Consider the following 14876-nt stretch of genomic DNA (forward strand, 5'->3'; position numbering starts at 1 on the left):
CATATAAGAACAAAGTCAGAACGGCAAATACCAAAGGATCAAATGAAAGGTTCAGAGAAGAAGAATCGGCACTGTAAATAATTCAATACATCTCTTAAATCAAGAAAACATTAAAAGAAAATCATATTGAAAATATGTCATTATTAGTACCTTGTAAAGTAAATTCATCTGGGAAACTATTAAATAATTACAACAATGGCTCCAAACATTCTCTTTATAAACAATATTATTTTATTTTGTAATTTATTGGTATTGTTATATACATGGCATAATTTGTGCTTTTTTATTATCAAGAATAAAACCATAAGGGAACACATCAGAAAATTAAACTTTAAACCAGGATTGAACTGTTCTTTTTTCAACTGGGTATACTGAGAGTTCTAAAAAAAAAAAGAAAAAAAGAAAAAAACAGGAGAGAAGGGGAGGAAAAAGACAGAACTAAACAGATAAATAGGTAGATTGATAAATAGATAGTTCAGAGACACTTGCAGATGGTCCACTGAGGGTAGTTTGAATGTTCAGACTGTGATGTGCTTTTACCAACAGTAGCAAAGGCACCTGTGTATCGCTTTGTTTTAAAAAAAAAAAGAAAGTACGCCTCAGGGCCTTTTTTCCAGTTGAGTCCATACACGTACAGCCAAATCCATAATTTCCTCCAGGGGGATTTCTACTGCACAAATTTGTGGATTTCCTATTATTTCCAGCCATTGCACAGGTTTGGCGATAAGTTAGCTTGGGGCCATTCACACTGATCCCCCCTTTGGAGACTGAATATTCAAATAAAAAAAAATAAAATAAAAAACAAAAACAAAAAAACCTTTAGAATATTTTGGAGCTTTTCTTGCTCAGATTTTCAGGAATTTTGCAAGGGGTTGCAGTGTGAGAATAGAGGGGCATTTTTCCTGATATTTCAACTTGAGATGGCCAAAGGAGAATAAAAAAAATAAGGAAATAACATCAAGCAATGTCATTTGTTGAGTAATAGGGATAAGAAGGCAATATGATAGTTGATAAAGAAAATAACAAAATGGTCAAGGGTGAAGTACAAGGAATAATAGGAGGTAAAAATACTGCCAGGGGCTTGGCAACATGAATGGAAAGGCCATGCAAAAAAAAAAAAAAAAAAAAAAGATGGGAAAAAACTCTGACAGACAAGGAACACAGGATGAAGATGTACAATGCTCCGTAACAAGACTAAAATTGGTCTGGCCGTCAGCCGACTGCTGCCTCTGCCTCACTGGAAGTTTGGCCCCATACCACAAAATGGTCTGTCTGCCTTAGCACCCACCTGATCCTTAATTAACCCAAGACTTATAACTCATTTTCTGCTTCCTTTTCACATTCCATTTCCATTTTGTGTAGCTCACAAAAAGTACATAACATTTCCAGGTAGAATAACTCTTTAGAGACTGAAACTAAAAGAAGTGGGATCAGAGTGTAAGAGGGAGTAATTCTGCATCTGGTGCAGCTGAGATGGCTGCTAAAAAAGACTTTTTTTCTTTCTTTTTCTTTTTTTAAACCAGTCTAGGGAATAAAACCGATAGAGCGATGTTTTCTGTTTTCTTTTTCTTTTTTAAAAGTACACTGGTGGAAGAAAATGGATAGGCAGAATGACATTTTTCTTGCCAGTCCAGTGCAAGTAGGTGCATAGACAGAACAAAATAACTAGAGCATGGAGGCAAGATAAAAGAGAGCAGCAGCAAAATATGGAAAGATAAAGGACTACAGAGACATCGAAAGGAAAGAGACAAGGATACAAAGAGATAAGTAAAAGATTTGATCTGAAGAAAAAAAACTTAAAGAAAGTCAAAGTAGATGTGAAGAATTTGAAACTATATTGGGGAAAAAGCTGGTGGAGTGCAAGGTTGAAGCACAATTATTTGCATTAGTCTTCCTATGAAAAATGGGTTCGGAGAACATTGGAACTATCAAGTGCAGATTAATGCAGAGGGATCATGTCAATGTTTGGGGCGAACGACTAGAGGGGGAGGAGGGGGAGGAGGGGGAGGAGGGGGAAGGCCTTTCTGGTATAGATTGGTCCGTTAGCTAGCCTTATCTTCCCACAAGACAAAACCATTGCCTGATTTATTTGTTAGCTACCCACTGGGTTAAACCAAAGTCCTCACTGATTTCTGTAAGCCAACTCATAGGATAACCAGGAGTCCATGTGCATGTCCCTGTTGGAGTTTGTAGTCCGTCATGGTATCTGTTTATCCTAACAAAAACAAGAACATGATTTTCCAGGACATTTTGGTCACAATGGAAACACATAAGAAAGTTTGCTGTTCTCAGGCAACTGCCAAGCATAATCCTTGTGACTTTCAGAAACCATCATGGCAACAATTCAAAAATAGGGTAGACAGTCAGTAAGAGCCCCACACTGGGACTGTCCATCCACGTCCATGAGGGGTGAGCTAACCTTGTTGGCTTTCACATCCCACCAGGTAATCCATCCTCTTGACTAGCATTGGCTACTGACCAATCCATAGTAATTTGGTTGGTGAGTTGGCAATAGCCTCTCACAAGCTCTAGTCCATGTTGATTAAGTCCTTTCGCTGGCATTAGCTTCACAGCCAAGTCACAGTCCATCTTGATTTGGTCTGTTACCAACCATGAGTTTCCTGCCAAGCTGTAATCCATATGATTCGATTGGTGAACATACATGAACTTCTCACCACGCTACAGTCCATATTGATTCGGTCTGTTAGCCGGCATTAGCTTCCCACCAGTCGTAATCCATGTTGATGCAGTCCGTTGGCTAGCATTAGCTTCAAACTCCGTAGTCCATATGTCATGTGCGTCTGTCAACCTCCCACTTTCAGCTCCAGAGGCAAAAGTTACTGGTTGTTTGGCAGGTAGTGCCTTTCTCAGCTGGCGAAAGGTAGAGCTTGCCATTAGCACAGGCGCACAGCTCGTATACAGTCTGTTTGGTGTAGGTGGTACCTGCAGGTGCCCCCTCCAGGGGATCCACAGCACTACCAAGGGGAATGTTGCCCAGCTTGATAGTGTTGGCGTCTAGAAAGATCTGTGAACAAAAACGAACAAACAAAAATAGAGAGACACGATTTACAAAACTTTGATTTACCATCCATAGAACATGAAAATGGATGACACAGAAGCTGATGTTACAGCTGTAAGGGACTGAGCTCACATGGGCTGTCTAGGTACCTAAAATAATACACAAGCACACAGAAGGAGAGAGAACCATGTTTAAAGAAAACGGGAAAAAACAAAACAAAAAAATGGGTTGTTCATTCAAAGGAACAGAGAGCACATTGCTGTAGGCAGTGACTATAGTCTCTGTGGTCGACTGGGGTTGTCATCAAGAAAGATCTACGGAGACAGAAAGGGGATTTCTATTTAGAACAGATCTCTTTTGATGAAGAGGCAGAGTGGGAGTGAATGAGGCAGAGGGCAAGGTAGGTGAGGAGAGAAGCAAGGGAATCAGTGGGAGAGCAGTGAGGAGAGGATGGAGATAGAAGCAGAGAGACACAAAGGAAACAATGCAACAGAACACATACAGACATATACGACTTTATGTTGTATCATACTTATTATGCTTGTATTTCCCCCATTAAAATAGTAGTAATAAAAAAAATCTGCCATAGAGATCAGATCATGGAACATATTTTAAAAGTCTGACTTACTTCTGTGGGGAATAGTTCCCTAGAAATAAGTGAATATTTCAAGAAAAAAAGTGAGAAGAGGACATCATTCAGAAGATAAATAAGCAGCTAATGAGTCTTAGCATGAAATAAATGTCAGAATTAAAAGACATGGTATTAAAAATACCGTAGTTTATCTGCACAGACAGATCAAGTTGTGCCTTTGATTAATTTTGCAGTAGTTGGACTTGTGCAAGTACGGTTTTCACTTAATGTCAAAACACTGCATAAAACTCACAAATAGGTTTTCGCTATGCAACCTTCAAGCACCTTGATCAGTTTCAGGTGACAAGTCGAAGGGATTGTGTTTTGATTTGAAGAATTTGACATGTCTTGTGCCTCGACATTGTTTATCTCCAATTTTTGAGACACACCTGCATGGCACACATGCACCCACACAACGACAAAAGGTCACATACTGAAGAAACTGCGCACACCTAACAGTAAAAATGAGGACAGATTGAAAGTAGATTGGTAGATTACCATCCCAGATGGTATGGATGGGGTTTGGTAGAATTCCATCAAATTTAAATCCAGAATCAAATCCACTTACTTAATATGAATCCTTTATTGAATCTTATATTGATGTGAGACGACAAACTGCATCATTTCTCTAGGAAAAAGTCACTGCTCCGTCTGTGATTTGGCAGAAACGGCACAGTCTGCTCAGTGTGTTGTTAGAGAACAGTGTGTCTTGTTTCTCGCAAACAATTGTTTGCAAAATAAAAAAACACCAAAGAGCGCAGCAAATAGATAATACTTCATTTTAGCTGTTGAGGAAATAAAATTAATTAGCTACGGCTCAGAGCTGTTTCAAAAAAGCAAAGCAAAACATACAAGTTGCCACCAGCACGTTTTCTATTGCTCTGTCTCATGGCCGGCTTCTTCCTTCCCTACCCTTAATTCTGTCTGCCCCAGATTGAAACAAGCTGAGTTTCAAACAGGAATCATTACTCAGTCTTATTTTGTATTGACTGCTTATTTATTTACTCTTCAATGCTGAAGGAAGCCCTGCTTTGTTCTGCCTTTTTCTATCTCTCTCTCTCACACATATGCTAACAGAGCCCAAGGCTAGACCGTAATCTCAGCAGACATCTGCATCCCCATTATTCATGTTCTTCATTTCAGCAATGAGGAGAAGGGGAAGTGGAAATATATGAGGAAAATAGCTATGAGTGCAAAAAAGACAGGAAGAAGAGAGGGAACGGAGGGAGTCACATGAAAGGACGAGAGAAGGATGACGGAGAGAAAATGTCAAATCAGAAGCAGTTTGAAGAGGATGGGGGGAATACAGAGATGGAGATAAGATGAATGCAAGAAAAAGATGAGAGGGATGAGGGATTCAGATACCCCAACAGTGAGGAACCAATTAGTATAACTAATGATTTCACATTGGCTGACGGGGCACATCTCGATCTATATAAACAACATTCACTCATACACACACACACACACACACACACACACACACACACACACACACACACACACACACACACACACACACACACACACACACACACACACACACACACACACACACACACACACACACACTATCTCTGATGGAGCAGAGCAGAGGTGCTGTTAATGTTGCCTTTAAATAGCTGTTTAGCTAACAGCAATGCAACTTTTAGACATTAACATGAAGATAAATAGACAGGTAACCAGAGCATTTAAAACAGACTGACGTAAGCATAACGATGATACTGTCTGTTGCATCCCAAAGGCTTGTACTCTGAGAAATGCTCAACCTCTGAACTCAAACTCCTTAATTAATACTTTTCATGAATACCAAAGGGTTCTTTGTAAGTTTAAATATATCACTGATGAGACATCTAGAAGTTGCATTTGTTGGTGTGAGGACAGAGATTATCTGATATAATTTGGAAGAACAGAAAAATGTACTATTGAGGAAATTATATACACATTTTGAAGAACAAGAAAGGGATTTGTTACAAATGTTTCTGATCAGTAGACGTTTTCTCTCCTCCACATTGTTTTTTGTGCAGTATCTAGAGCTTGTGGCAAACAAGTCATTTCAGCTGTAGATCTTGGGCTCAGAGACAAAGGTGTGCACATGTAATGTTTTACTTGGTCTGTACTGCAACCTAAATTAAATGAACCAGTACAAAAGGAGCAACATACTCTAGCTTTTCTTCATCTAAGACACCCAAAGTGTCCTTGTACATTAAAAAATAGAATTTGTTGAACGGTACAATTGAAAGGCTTGACATCAAGCACGACTTGAAATTGAGGTCATTGTGGAAGACCTTTAAGGTGTAATACCACTGATGGTCAGTAGGTGGTGGTTCCAAATAATTTCAGCCTCCCATTCAAAAAGCATCAGCTTCTCTTATGAAATTTTCAATTGACTTTTCCCCAATTCATTAGCTACACTTACTCCTTCTGACCAGTGTGCTGGTCATCATTTTGAAGTATAAAATCTGAAATAGAGGTGTGTTTGGAGCATGACTGGCTGGATTCACATCCCTGGTTGGAGTAACTGATAAGCTGCTTGGATGAGATGAGTCATTGCCTGGTGATAGACAAGTCTACTGCTCATTATTTTAATTCAGGTGCGATATAATGACTGTAATTTTGCTGTTATTTGTCAGTGGAGTGGGCGATGCAATATTAATAGACACTTCTGCTGTTCATTAGCTTGTTTTAATTTTTTCAGTTCACTTTAATAAGGGCTTTTTCTTTGGATAATTGTAGACCCTGAAGGGATTCTGATGTCCAGTTTGTTTTCACCAAGTACATGTTTATTTTCATCGTGATTTCCAATTTTAATGTTATGTAGAATGTGTATCATCGTCCTTGCATGGTAACATACCGATGGTGATGGATGGATCAGGTTTCAATTGCTGACACTGCTCTGTTATAATCCCATGTTTAGAAGGGCCTGGCTTCAAAAAGATGTCACTGACCATGAAACCTTTATCTAAGCTTCAATTCAGCTTCAGTGCAAACAAAGGGAAAGATCATTAAAGGTCAAAAAGGTCAAAAGGTTCTTTATTATCATATCATTCCACATTTGCACATGAAACAATACGAAATTGGACCCTGGTCCAGGTTTCCCCCATAAGACAATATAAAACACTTTCATAAAAGACAATAAGTATAAAGAGACACACTGATATATACAATATATACAAACTTGCTACTTGCTATCTCAGTCTTTTAATACAGTTGATAGTTGATATGAGGGGTGAAAGGATTTTCCAATCTTATTTTGGGAATTTTATACATACTGCATGTTCCCTGGTGGAGATTAACATCAGCCAACAACACATACAGTACTAAAATCACTCAACTTTCCTGATAAGAAGTAAGTCCCATTCAAAGTGGCTTTTGTCTATCAAGCCATATTACCTATTGTTGGTGCTGGCTGTAGTGACGTCTTCTGACTAAGTTATTAGTCCCTAGAACCCACGATCACTTTTAGTGTCATTGGAGAAATTACTTTTACGGTTTGTTTGTTTGGAAAACTTTACATAATATTTTTTAAATAAGGCAAACAATTATGCAACAAAAATTGGATGATCCATAACTTGAACTTGGTTGGTGATAAAAAAAAATTGACAAAAACTAGAATTTAATATCTTTTGCTTTGTTGACTAAAACTGCACAAAATGGAACCAAAACTAACATTAGACTGACAGTAAAATTAAATAAAAGTCTGGTGCCAAAATCAAAAATGAAAAATTATTCAGAAAAAAGAAAACACCAACTATATTTTTGCACCTCAGTTGTGCTGACTTACCTCATTAGGCCTCCATGCCCATTGGATTTAATGAGACATAGCAACAATGACTAGAAGACAATTTAAGAGCCAGTGAAAAACGAATATGTGAACTTCTCTCCCCATGTGCTGAGCAAAAGAAAATACCACACTACATTTCTAAATGTCAAGGTATGCCTTTAACAGGTCCCAGGTGCACACCTGTCATCTTCCCTTTGGCTCCCCAATAAAAGCTGCTAGGGCTCAGTTATAGCCTTACAGGGGAAAAGACTCAGTCACGGTTGGCAACATAACCCAAATCTAATTCTAAAAGCCTGCTTGCCATGGCAAGGAAAACCTAAAATGAACTGGCACGGGGGGATAAGGAGAAAATGGGTGAACACATGTTAACGCAAGGAAATACTGATGAAATTACTGTTTTTTGAAAACAAATTGAGGAAGAGGAAGGAAAGGAGAGTGTACAATAAAGATTGAGGAAGAGGAGGTGAAGAGTAGATGAAGATTATAGATGGGGAAGAAAACAAGGCGAGAGGTAGCGGATGCTGATTATGAGATTGCAAAGAGGAGAAGGCGATTAGTAGGTATGAATGAGAAGGAAGGCTTAGAAGGAAGGACGAGATGAGGAAGAGATCGATATGAAGAAGGTAAGAGGTGAGATGAAGGTGGATGGTAAGAAAGACAGAAATGTATGGTTTCCATAGCAGGCAAGAAGGACAAATAAACGGCGAATGGACAGATGGATGGATGCATGGAAAGAGGGATGGGAGCTAAAGGAAGGGGAGTGGAAGTCATTTGTTGTAGCTTAAGGTCGGATTAGTGCTGACATTCATCCCAAATGAAAGTGTCGGTAAGTATTAAGTCGGCCTGTTGTTGGCCGTACATGAGGGTCTGCACACATGAATGTGTGTGTGCTAGAGAGCAAGTGTGCGTGAGGAAGGATGCGTCTGCAAATATACTAGTGCCTCTGAAAAGATATGAAGCAGTGCTTATGGGTGCATTTTGGCTACATGCATTCATCGACAAAGCTGCATGTGCCTGTTTAATATCTAGTAGGTTTTATGACTACGCTGTTTATTATGTTCTATATCTCTCAACCATGTGAGCAAAACAAAGAGAGGAAAAACACTTTTTTTTTCTTTCTTAGGAGTGCTGTTATTGTGCCATCACAGTCTGGAAAAAACTGCATCAAACTGGTGAAGTGGTAACTTGTTGGGTGCACCAGTTTGGTATCTTGACTTGCTGTGCACCACAGTGGCCAGAGAGGTGCAGTGGGTGGTGGGATGCCAATCCAGGGATGTATGTCAACTGATGCAATGTATGGGTGCATCAAAAAATAAAATTATTTCACTGGTAGCGACTTAAAAAGGAACATCCTGAAAAATTTGGGACTTAACTGGTTGGTTTGTAAGTCTTCAGAGGGGGGCGCAGAGGAAATGTGGTCCAGCAATTTTTGACACCAGAACTGTGAGGCTGTGATTCATACTCAGGAGGTTTAATTTCTGTATAGATACATGGACAATCTAAGATGAAAATAATACCGATCCATTTCTAAAAATACATTACTTGTAAATCAACAACAGTATATGATGATTATTATTATTATTATTATCATTAACAATAGTAATGATAACAATCTTTTCAAGACCGTACAGTTATATGGGATTAAAATCCATGTTTTCTATGTATTCATCATGTTTTATTGATTACTGAAATAATAAATGAAATAAAATTCAATAATAATGTCCCGAAAATTCAAAAAAGTTCCCACCAGGTATACTGGGTAACTTTAGGTCACTCCCCAAGGAGCATTTTGTCACTGAAATGCTGCTGACTGTTTATGTTTGGCTTTGGTTCTGAGGTCAGTGTCACCCATAAATAAATGTCAGTTTTTTTTCTTTTCACCAACATCACAGGGACATGTCCTTGTCATCGGAATAGGTGAAATATGGGTTCATGCTGACAACTGGGTGAGTTTGGGTCACTGTGCTTTGATGGCGATTAGCTGCTAATGTTGGCATTGCCGAGTGTTGACTGCACTGTTGAGTTACTGTACTACCGGCACACTTGTTAGGACAAGTCTGACATCAGAAAACTAAATCTTGCAACTGGACTTGAGATCAAACTACTGAAGCCCCAGTGGCAATGTGCCGCAAAAATCCCAAAATACGACTGTTCTATACCTGCCGCACTCCGAGCAATAATCACTATATTGCAAATAATGAATGCATCACTTAACGTTTCTATAAAATCTTAATTCAAGATCAAAAGTCCACAGAATTCATACACAGTGTGACTGCATTTTTTGTTACATTTTTCTTTTTTAGTACTCATTAGCAGCGGCCCACTACACACATGAATGTTTTGGGCCTACAACCACTTGTCTGGTGTCAAGTGATTGCAATGGCCTCAACCTCTCCACTTTAACGTCAATCAAGACCATAATTACATATAACAAATAAATAATTTCATAAAATATACCTAACAATTGAAATGTGAAGTTGAGGTCAATAATTTCACAGAGTTAATGCACATGCTGAAGAAGGCAGAGCCGGTTCCTTTGTATAACATGCTGTTTCTAATGATTTAATGAAAAGAAAAAACCTAAATGAGATATCTATCAACTGTCTGCTTCAAGGGATAAGAGTGGGCCTTATAATGTCATTACATACATACATTATATTGGATGGAATTTAAAAGATTTTAAAAAGCCAGAGGTAAAAAGAAAAAAATACACGAGGACCGCTCCAGAAAAAGGAAGACCAAGAGTCGCCTCGGCTGCTGAGGATAAGTTCATCTGAGTTACTAGCCTCAAAAATTGCAAGTGAACAGCACCTCAGATTAGAGCCCAGATAAATGTCACATAGAGTTGTAGTAGCAGACACATCTCTGCACCAACTGTTCAGATGAGACTGCACCAATCAGGCCTTTATGGTCAAATAGCTGCTAAGAAACCACTATTAAGGAAAAGCAACAAGCAGAAGAGATTTGTTTGAGCCAAGAAACACACGGAATGGACATTAGACCAGTGGAAATCTGTGCTTTGGTCTGATGAGTCCAAATCTGAGATCTTTGGTTCCACCCACCATGTCTTTGTGCAATGCGGAAAAGGTGAACGGATGGTCTCTACATGCATGATTCATGGAGGAGGAGGTGTGATGGTGAGGGGGTGCTTTGCTGGTGACACTGTTGGGGATTTATTCAAAACTTAAGGCATACTGAACCAGCATGGCTACCACAGCATCCTGCAGCAACATGCCATCCCATCCGGTTTGCGTTCACGGTAGCTGAACCATTATTTATTTTTAACAGGACAGTGACCCCAAACACACCTCCAGGCTGTGTAAGGGCTATTTGACTAAGAAGGAGAGTGATGGAGTGCTGCATGAGATCACCAGGCCTCTACAGTCACCTGACCTAAACCTTCAAACTTCAAGACGTTTGAAAACCACTTTAGTTGACTGCCTCATGAAGCTCATCGAGAGAATGTCAAGAGTGTGCAAGGCAGCAATCAAAGGAAGGGGTGGCTATTTTGAAGAACATGTTTTGACTGATTTCCCACTTTTTTGTTTACTACATAATTCCATATGTGTTCATTCAGTTTTGATGCCTTCAGTGAGAATCTGGAATGTAAATAGTCATGAAAATAAAGGATTATGTATATATATATACATATATATATATATATATATATATATATATATATATATATATAACTATGGCATGCCTATGGCATGCCGTTTAGGAAATTATATATATAATAAAAGTCGATATATATATATAATGAAAGTCGATATATATATAATGAAACTTGATATATATATATATAATGAAAGTCGATATATATATATAATGAAACTTGATATATATATAATGAAACTTGATATATATATAATGATACTTGATATATATATAATGAAAGTTGAGATATATATAATGAAAGTTGAGATATATATATAATGAAACTTGATATATATATATAATGAAACTTGATATATATATAATGAAAGTTGATATATATAATGAAAGTTGAGATATATATATAATGAAAGTTGATATATATATATATATAATGAAATTGAGATATATATATAATGAAAGTCGATATATATATAATGAAACTTGATATATATATTATGAAACTTGATATATATATATAATGAAAGTCGATATATATATAATGAAAGTCGATATATATATAATGAAACTTGATATATATATATATAATGAAACTTGATATATATATATAATGAAAATTGATATATATATAATGAAAGTTGATATATATATATATGCCCTGCGACAGACTGGCGACCTGTCCTGGGTGTCCCCTGCCTTCGCCCGAGTCAGCTGGGATAGGCTCCAGCTCCCCCCGCGACCCTAATGAGGATAAAGCGGTGTATAGAGGATGGATGGATGGATGATATATATATATAATGAAAGTTGATATATATATATATATAATGAAAGCTGATATATATATAATGAAAGTTGATATATATATATATATAATGAAAGTCGATATATATATAATGAAACTTGATATATATATAATGAAAATTGATATATATATATAATGAAAGTTGATATATATATATATATAATGAAAGTTGATATATATATAATGAAAGTCGGAATATAGAATGTTCAGATTTTCATTCCATCTATTCAAAGTTTCATTCCATATATTCAGACTTTTTCCTACTGAGCCCTGGAAGGACATGGCAAACAAAAACAGGAACCTGATTGGACATTTGCTCTTCAGATGAGCTCTTCTGTGATTATCTATCTATCTTCATGGTTGTCACAGGGAACGGCGACTACGTTTGAGAAAACAGGTAATTTTTAGAGATGTTTTGATTCTGAACACTGAACGTGTTAGCATTAGCTTAGCTACTTAGCTTCGACTACATTTGCATCCCTACATAGCTTAAAGGTTAAACAACTGCACCATATGTTGATGATAATGATAATATCTATGTTTATCTTTATAGCTGGTCTTAAGGCTAATTACGAGGCAGAGGTCAGCTGCTGCCTGGACACATCCATGATCACGCCACTGGTGGGACACAATCGTACTGGATTTCAGCTGAAGGCTGCTGTTCTGTCCAAACTGAGACATTTTTATTGTGATACACCCTCCACTGTTGTTAGCTTTTGATTCAATAATTTTTTTGAGATGAGGAAATCACTATTGCATGTTTCTAGTTAAATACCCTACTTTTATGATATATCACTACAGCATGCACTTTTTATATTTTCCATCAATTTCACCCAAAAGTTGAATAACTATTTGTGAGCAGTGTATGTAGACACATAATAGAAGCACATTTCAATAATATGTCTGCTGCAGTAGTGCAGTTTATCTACCTAGATTGGTGTAACAGTAAAAAAAACAAAAAACAACAATATATGCTACTGATGTTTCTGACTAAAATCTGCTTGAAAAGCACAACTGCTTATCTGTCAAAATGTGTGTAACAAAAGTGTGCACTGAACACTGAATAAAGTCTCTGTAGATTATAGACAAAATTTGCATCTCTCATCACAAATTTCTGTTTATTCATCCAAAGTGCATGGGTAAAATACAAAACAGGTGAAGTACTAAAAAAGATTTATTTTCTAGAAAAGCCAATAGTCAACAATGCAGTTTAATTCTGGGACAGTTGCTCCAGCACCGACACCATGCGTCCCATCAGTGCAACCAAGGTTTTCATTCATCTTCTGGATGTTCTGGAGCATGGCAGAGGTCACGTCTTGGTGTCTTCCGATCTGTTCCAAGAACCGTTCCTCTGACCTCTCCAGATACTGCAGAGGATCCACAGCAGCTTCCTGGTTCCCTTTTCCTGCATAAAAGCACCAAAAAGTACTAGTTGTCAGTATTTATTTTCTATTTTCATAAACACAGTTAACTTAAAGTAAATGTTCTATTTTGTGATTTTAGGATGGGTCAAAAGATAACATACTGATCATGTTGATGTTTGCATAGTCTAAACAGATCTTACTTGATTTGGTCTGTAGAGAGGAGGACAGCGTGGAGGAGCTGCAAGACGGAACCAGTAAGCTGCAGACTAGTGCTCCTGGTAACTGGACCTCATCATCCAAGGCCGACAACTAAATAAAATGAACAAGACATGCTGTTGATAGCATCTGTAATACAAATGATTTTATCCATTAACTGATTTATTGCTTTGTCCATACAATGTTAGAAAGTGTTACAAATAATACCTGTAATCATTTCCAACAGTGATAAATGCCTTGTTTTATTTTACAACAAAAAACACCAAAAACATCTGTGTATAAGAAATCAGTGCATTGGATTTCCACATCTGCAAAGCTAGAAAATCACACCTCAGAATTTTACCTTGAAATTATGAAAATAGCTGCAGATTACCAGTACTCTTTACTTCATTGTGTTAACTTCATCATTTGAATCAGTTTTTTAGACTTGTATTACTGATACGAAACATAATCAACACATAAATTAAAATGTGTTCGCAAAGAGTTCACTGGTTCTTCAAGGGAAATTTCAATGATAACCATATAGTTCAGTAATATGATTAATGGGTCATTGTGTAACAGCGTGGGAGGTTCTGAATACAGGTCTTGGACTGAAATATTGCTGCTGCTTTCCTCCGGTTTTATAAGGAGTTGTTTCATAGTTTGTTAGCTTACCAGCAGCTAACTGGCTGGCAAACAATAGTTCAAAGCCAACCTCTAATCAGTGATCCGGTGTCCGGACCGCGTTAGCTGGCGGAACGTTCATAATACTGATGTGGGACTGTTGTAGCTAGCATATTCATAGTAGGATAACAGCAGGATGTTGGAGAAATAAAACTTACCATTATCAGGATCGCTGGTCTGCATGGCAGACTCTTAGCGCATCGCACTGCTTGAATGTCTGTGTATTTCAGGCCGATTTCAAAATAAAACTCAATAAAATTCTCGTCTGGGTGAGTGTCCTTCATTGTCGCTTCGCCATACGGACATGTCCCTTCCGGGACTCGGTAGGAAAAAAAGATTTGATATATATATAATGAAAGTTGATATATATATAATGAAAGTCGATATATATATAATGAAAGTTGATATATATATATATATATATATATCAAGAAGTTTCATTATATATATATATCAAGTTTCATTATATATATATCGACTTTCATTATATATATATATCAAGTTTCATTATATATATATCAAGTTTCATTATATATATATATCGACTTTCATTATATATATATATATCAAGTTTCATAATATATATATCAAGTTTCATTATATATATATCGACTTTCATTGTATATATAATTTCCTAAACGGCATGCCATATATAACTATATATGTATATGTATATGTATATGTATATGTATGTATGTATAACTCTCTGTGATAAAAAAAAGACACATTACTGCAGAGACACTGCAGCGGATACATTCATGGTATTGGAATGTGTGTGTGTG

The 14876-nt window shown here is 37.1% G+C and overlaps 1 protein-coding gene across 2 annotated transcripts in view; it reads right to left on the bottom strand.

Moving 5' to 3' along the window:
- Positions 1-208: 208 nt before the first annotated feature.
- Positions 209-14876, bottom strand: part of LOC110956362 (zeta-sarcoglycan) — a 352883-nt gene continuing 338215 nt past the window's right edge. Inside the window, exon 8 of one of the 2 annotated variants that reach the window (XM_022201767.2) lies at positions 209-3025. In XM_022201767.2, coding sequence (XP_022057459.1) covers positions 2819-3025 — 207 coding nt within the window. In that variant the 3' untranslated portion in view covers positions 209-2818. The other variant, XM_051945531.1, reaches the window with a different exon arrangement.

The sequence above is a fragment of the Acanthochromis polyacanthus genome, chromosome 3 (assembly GCF_021347895.1).
Source record: "Acanthochromis polyacanthus isolate Apoly-LR-REF ecotype Palm Island chromosome 3, KAUST_Apoly_ChrSc, whole genome shotgun sequence".
NCBI lineage: Eukaryota > Metazoa > Chordata > Actinopteri > Pomacentridae > Acanthochromis > Acanthochromis polyacanthus.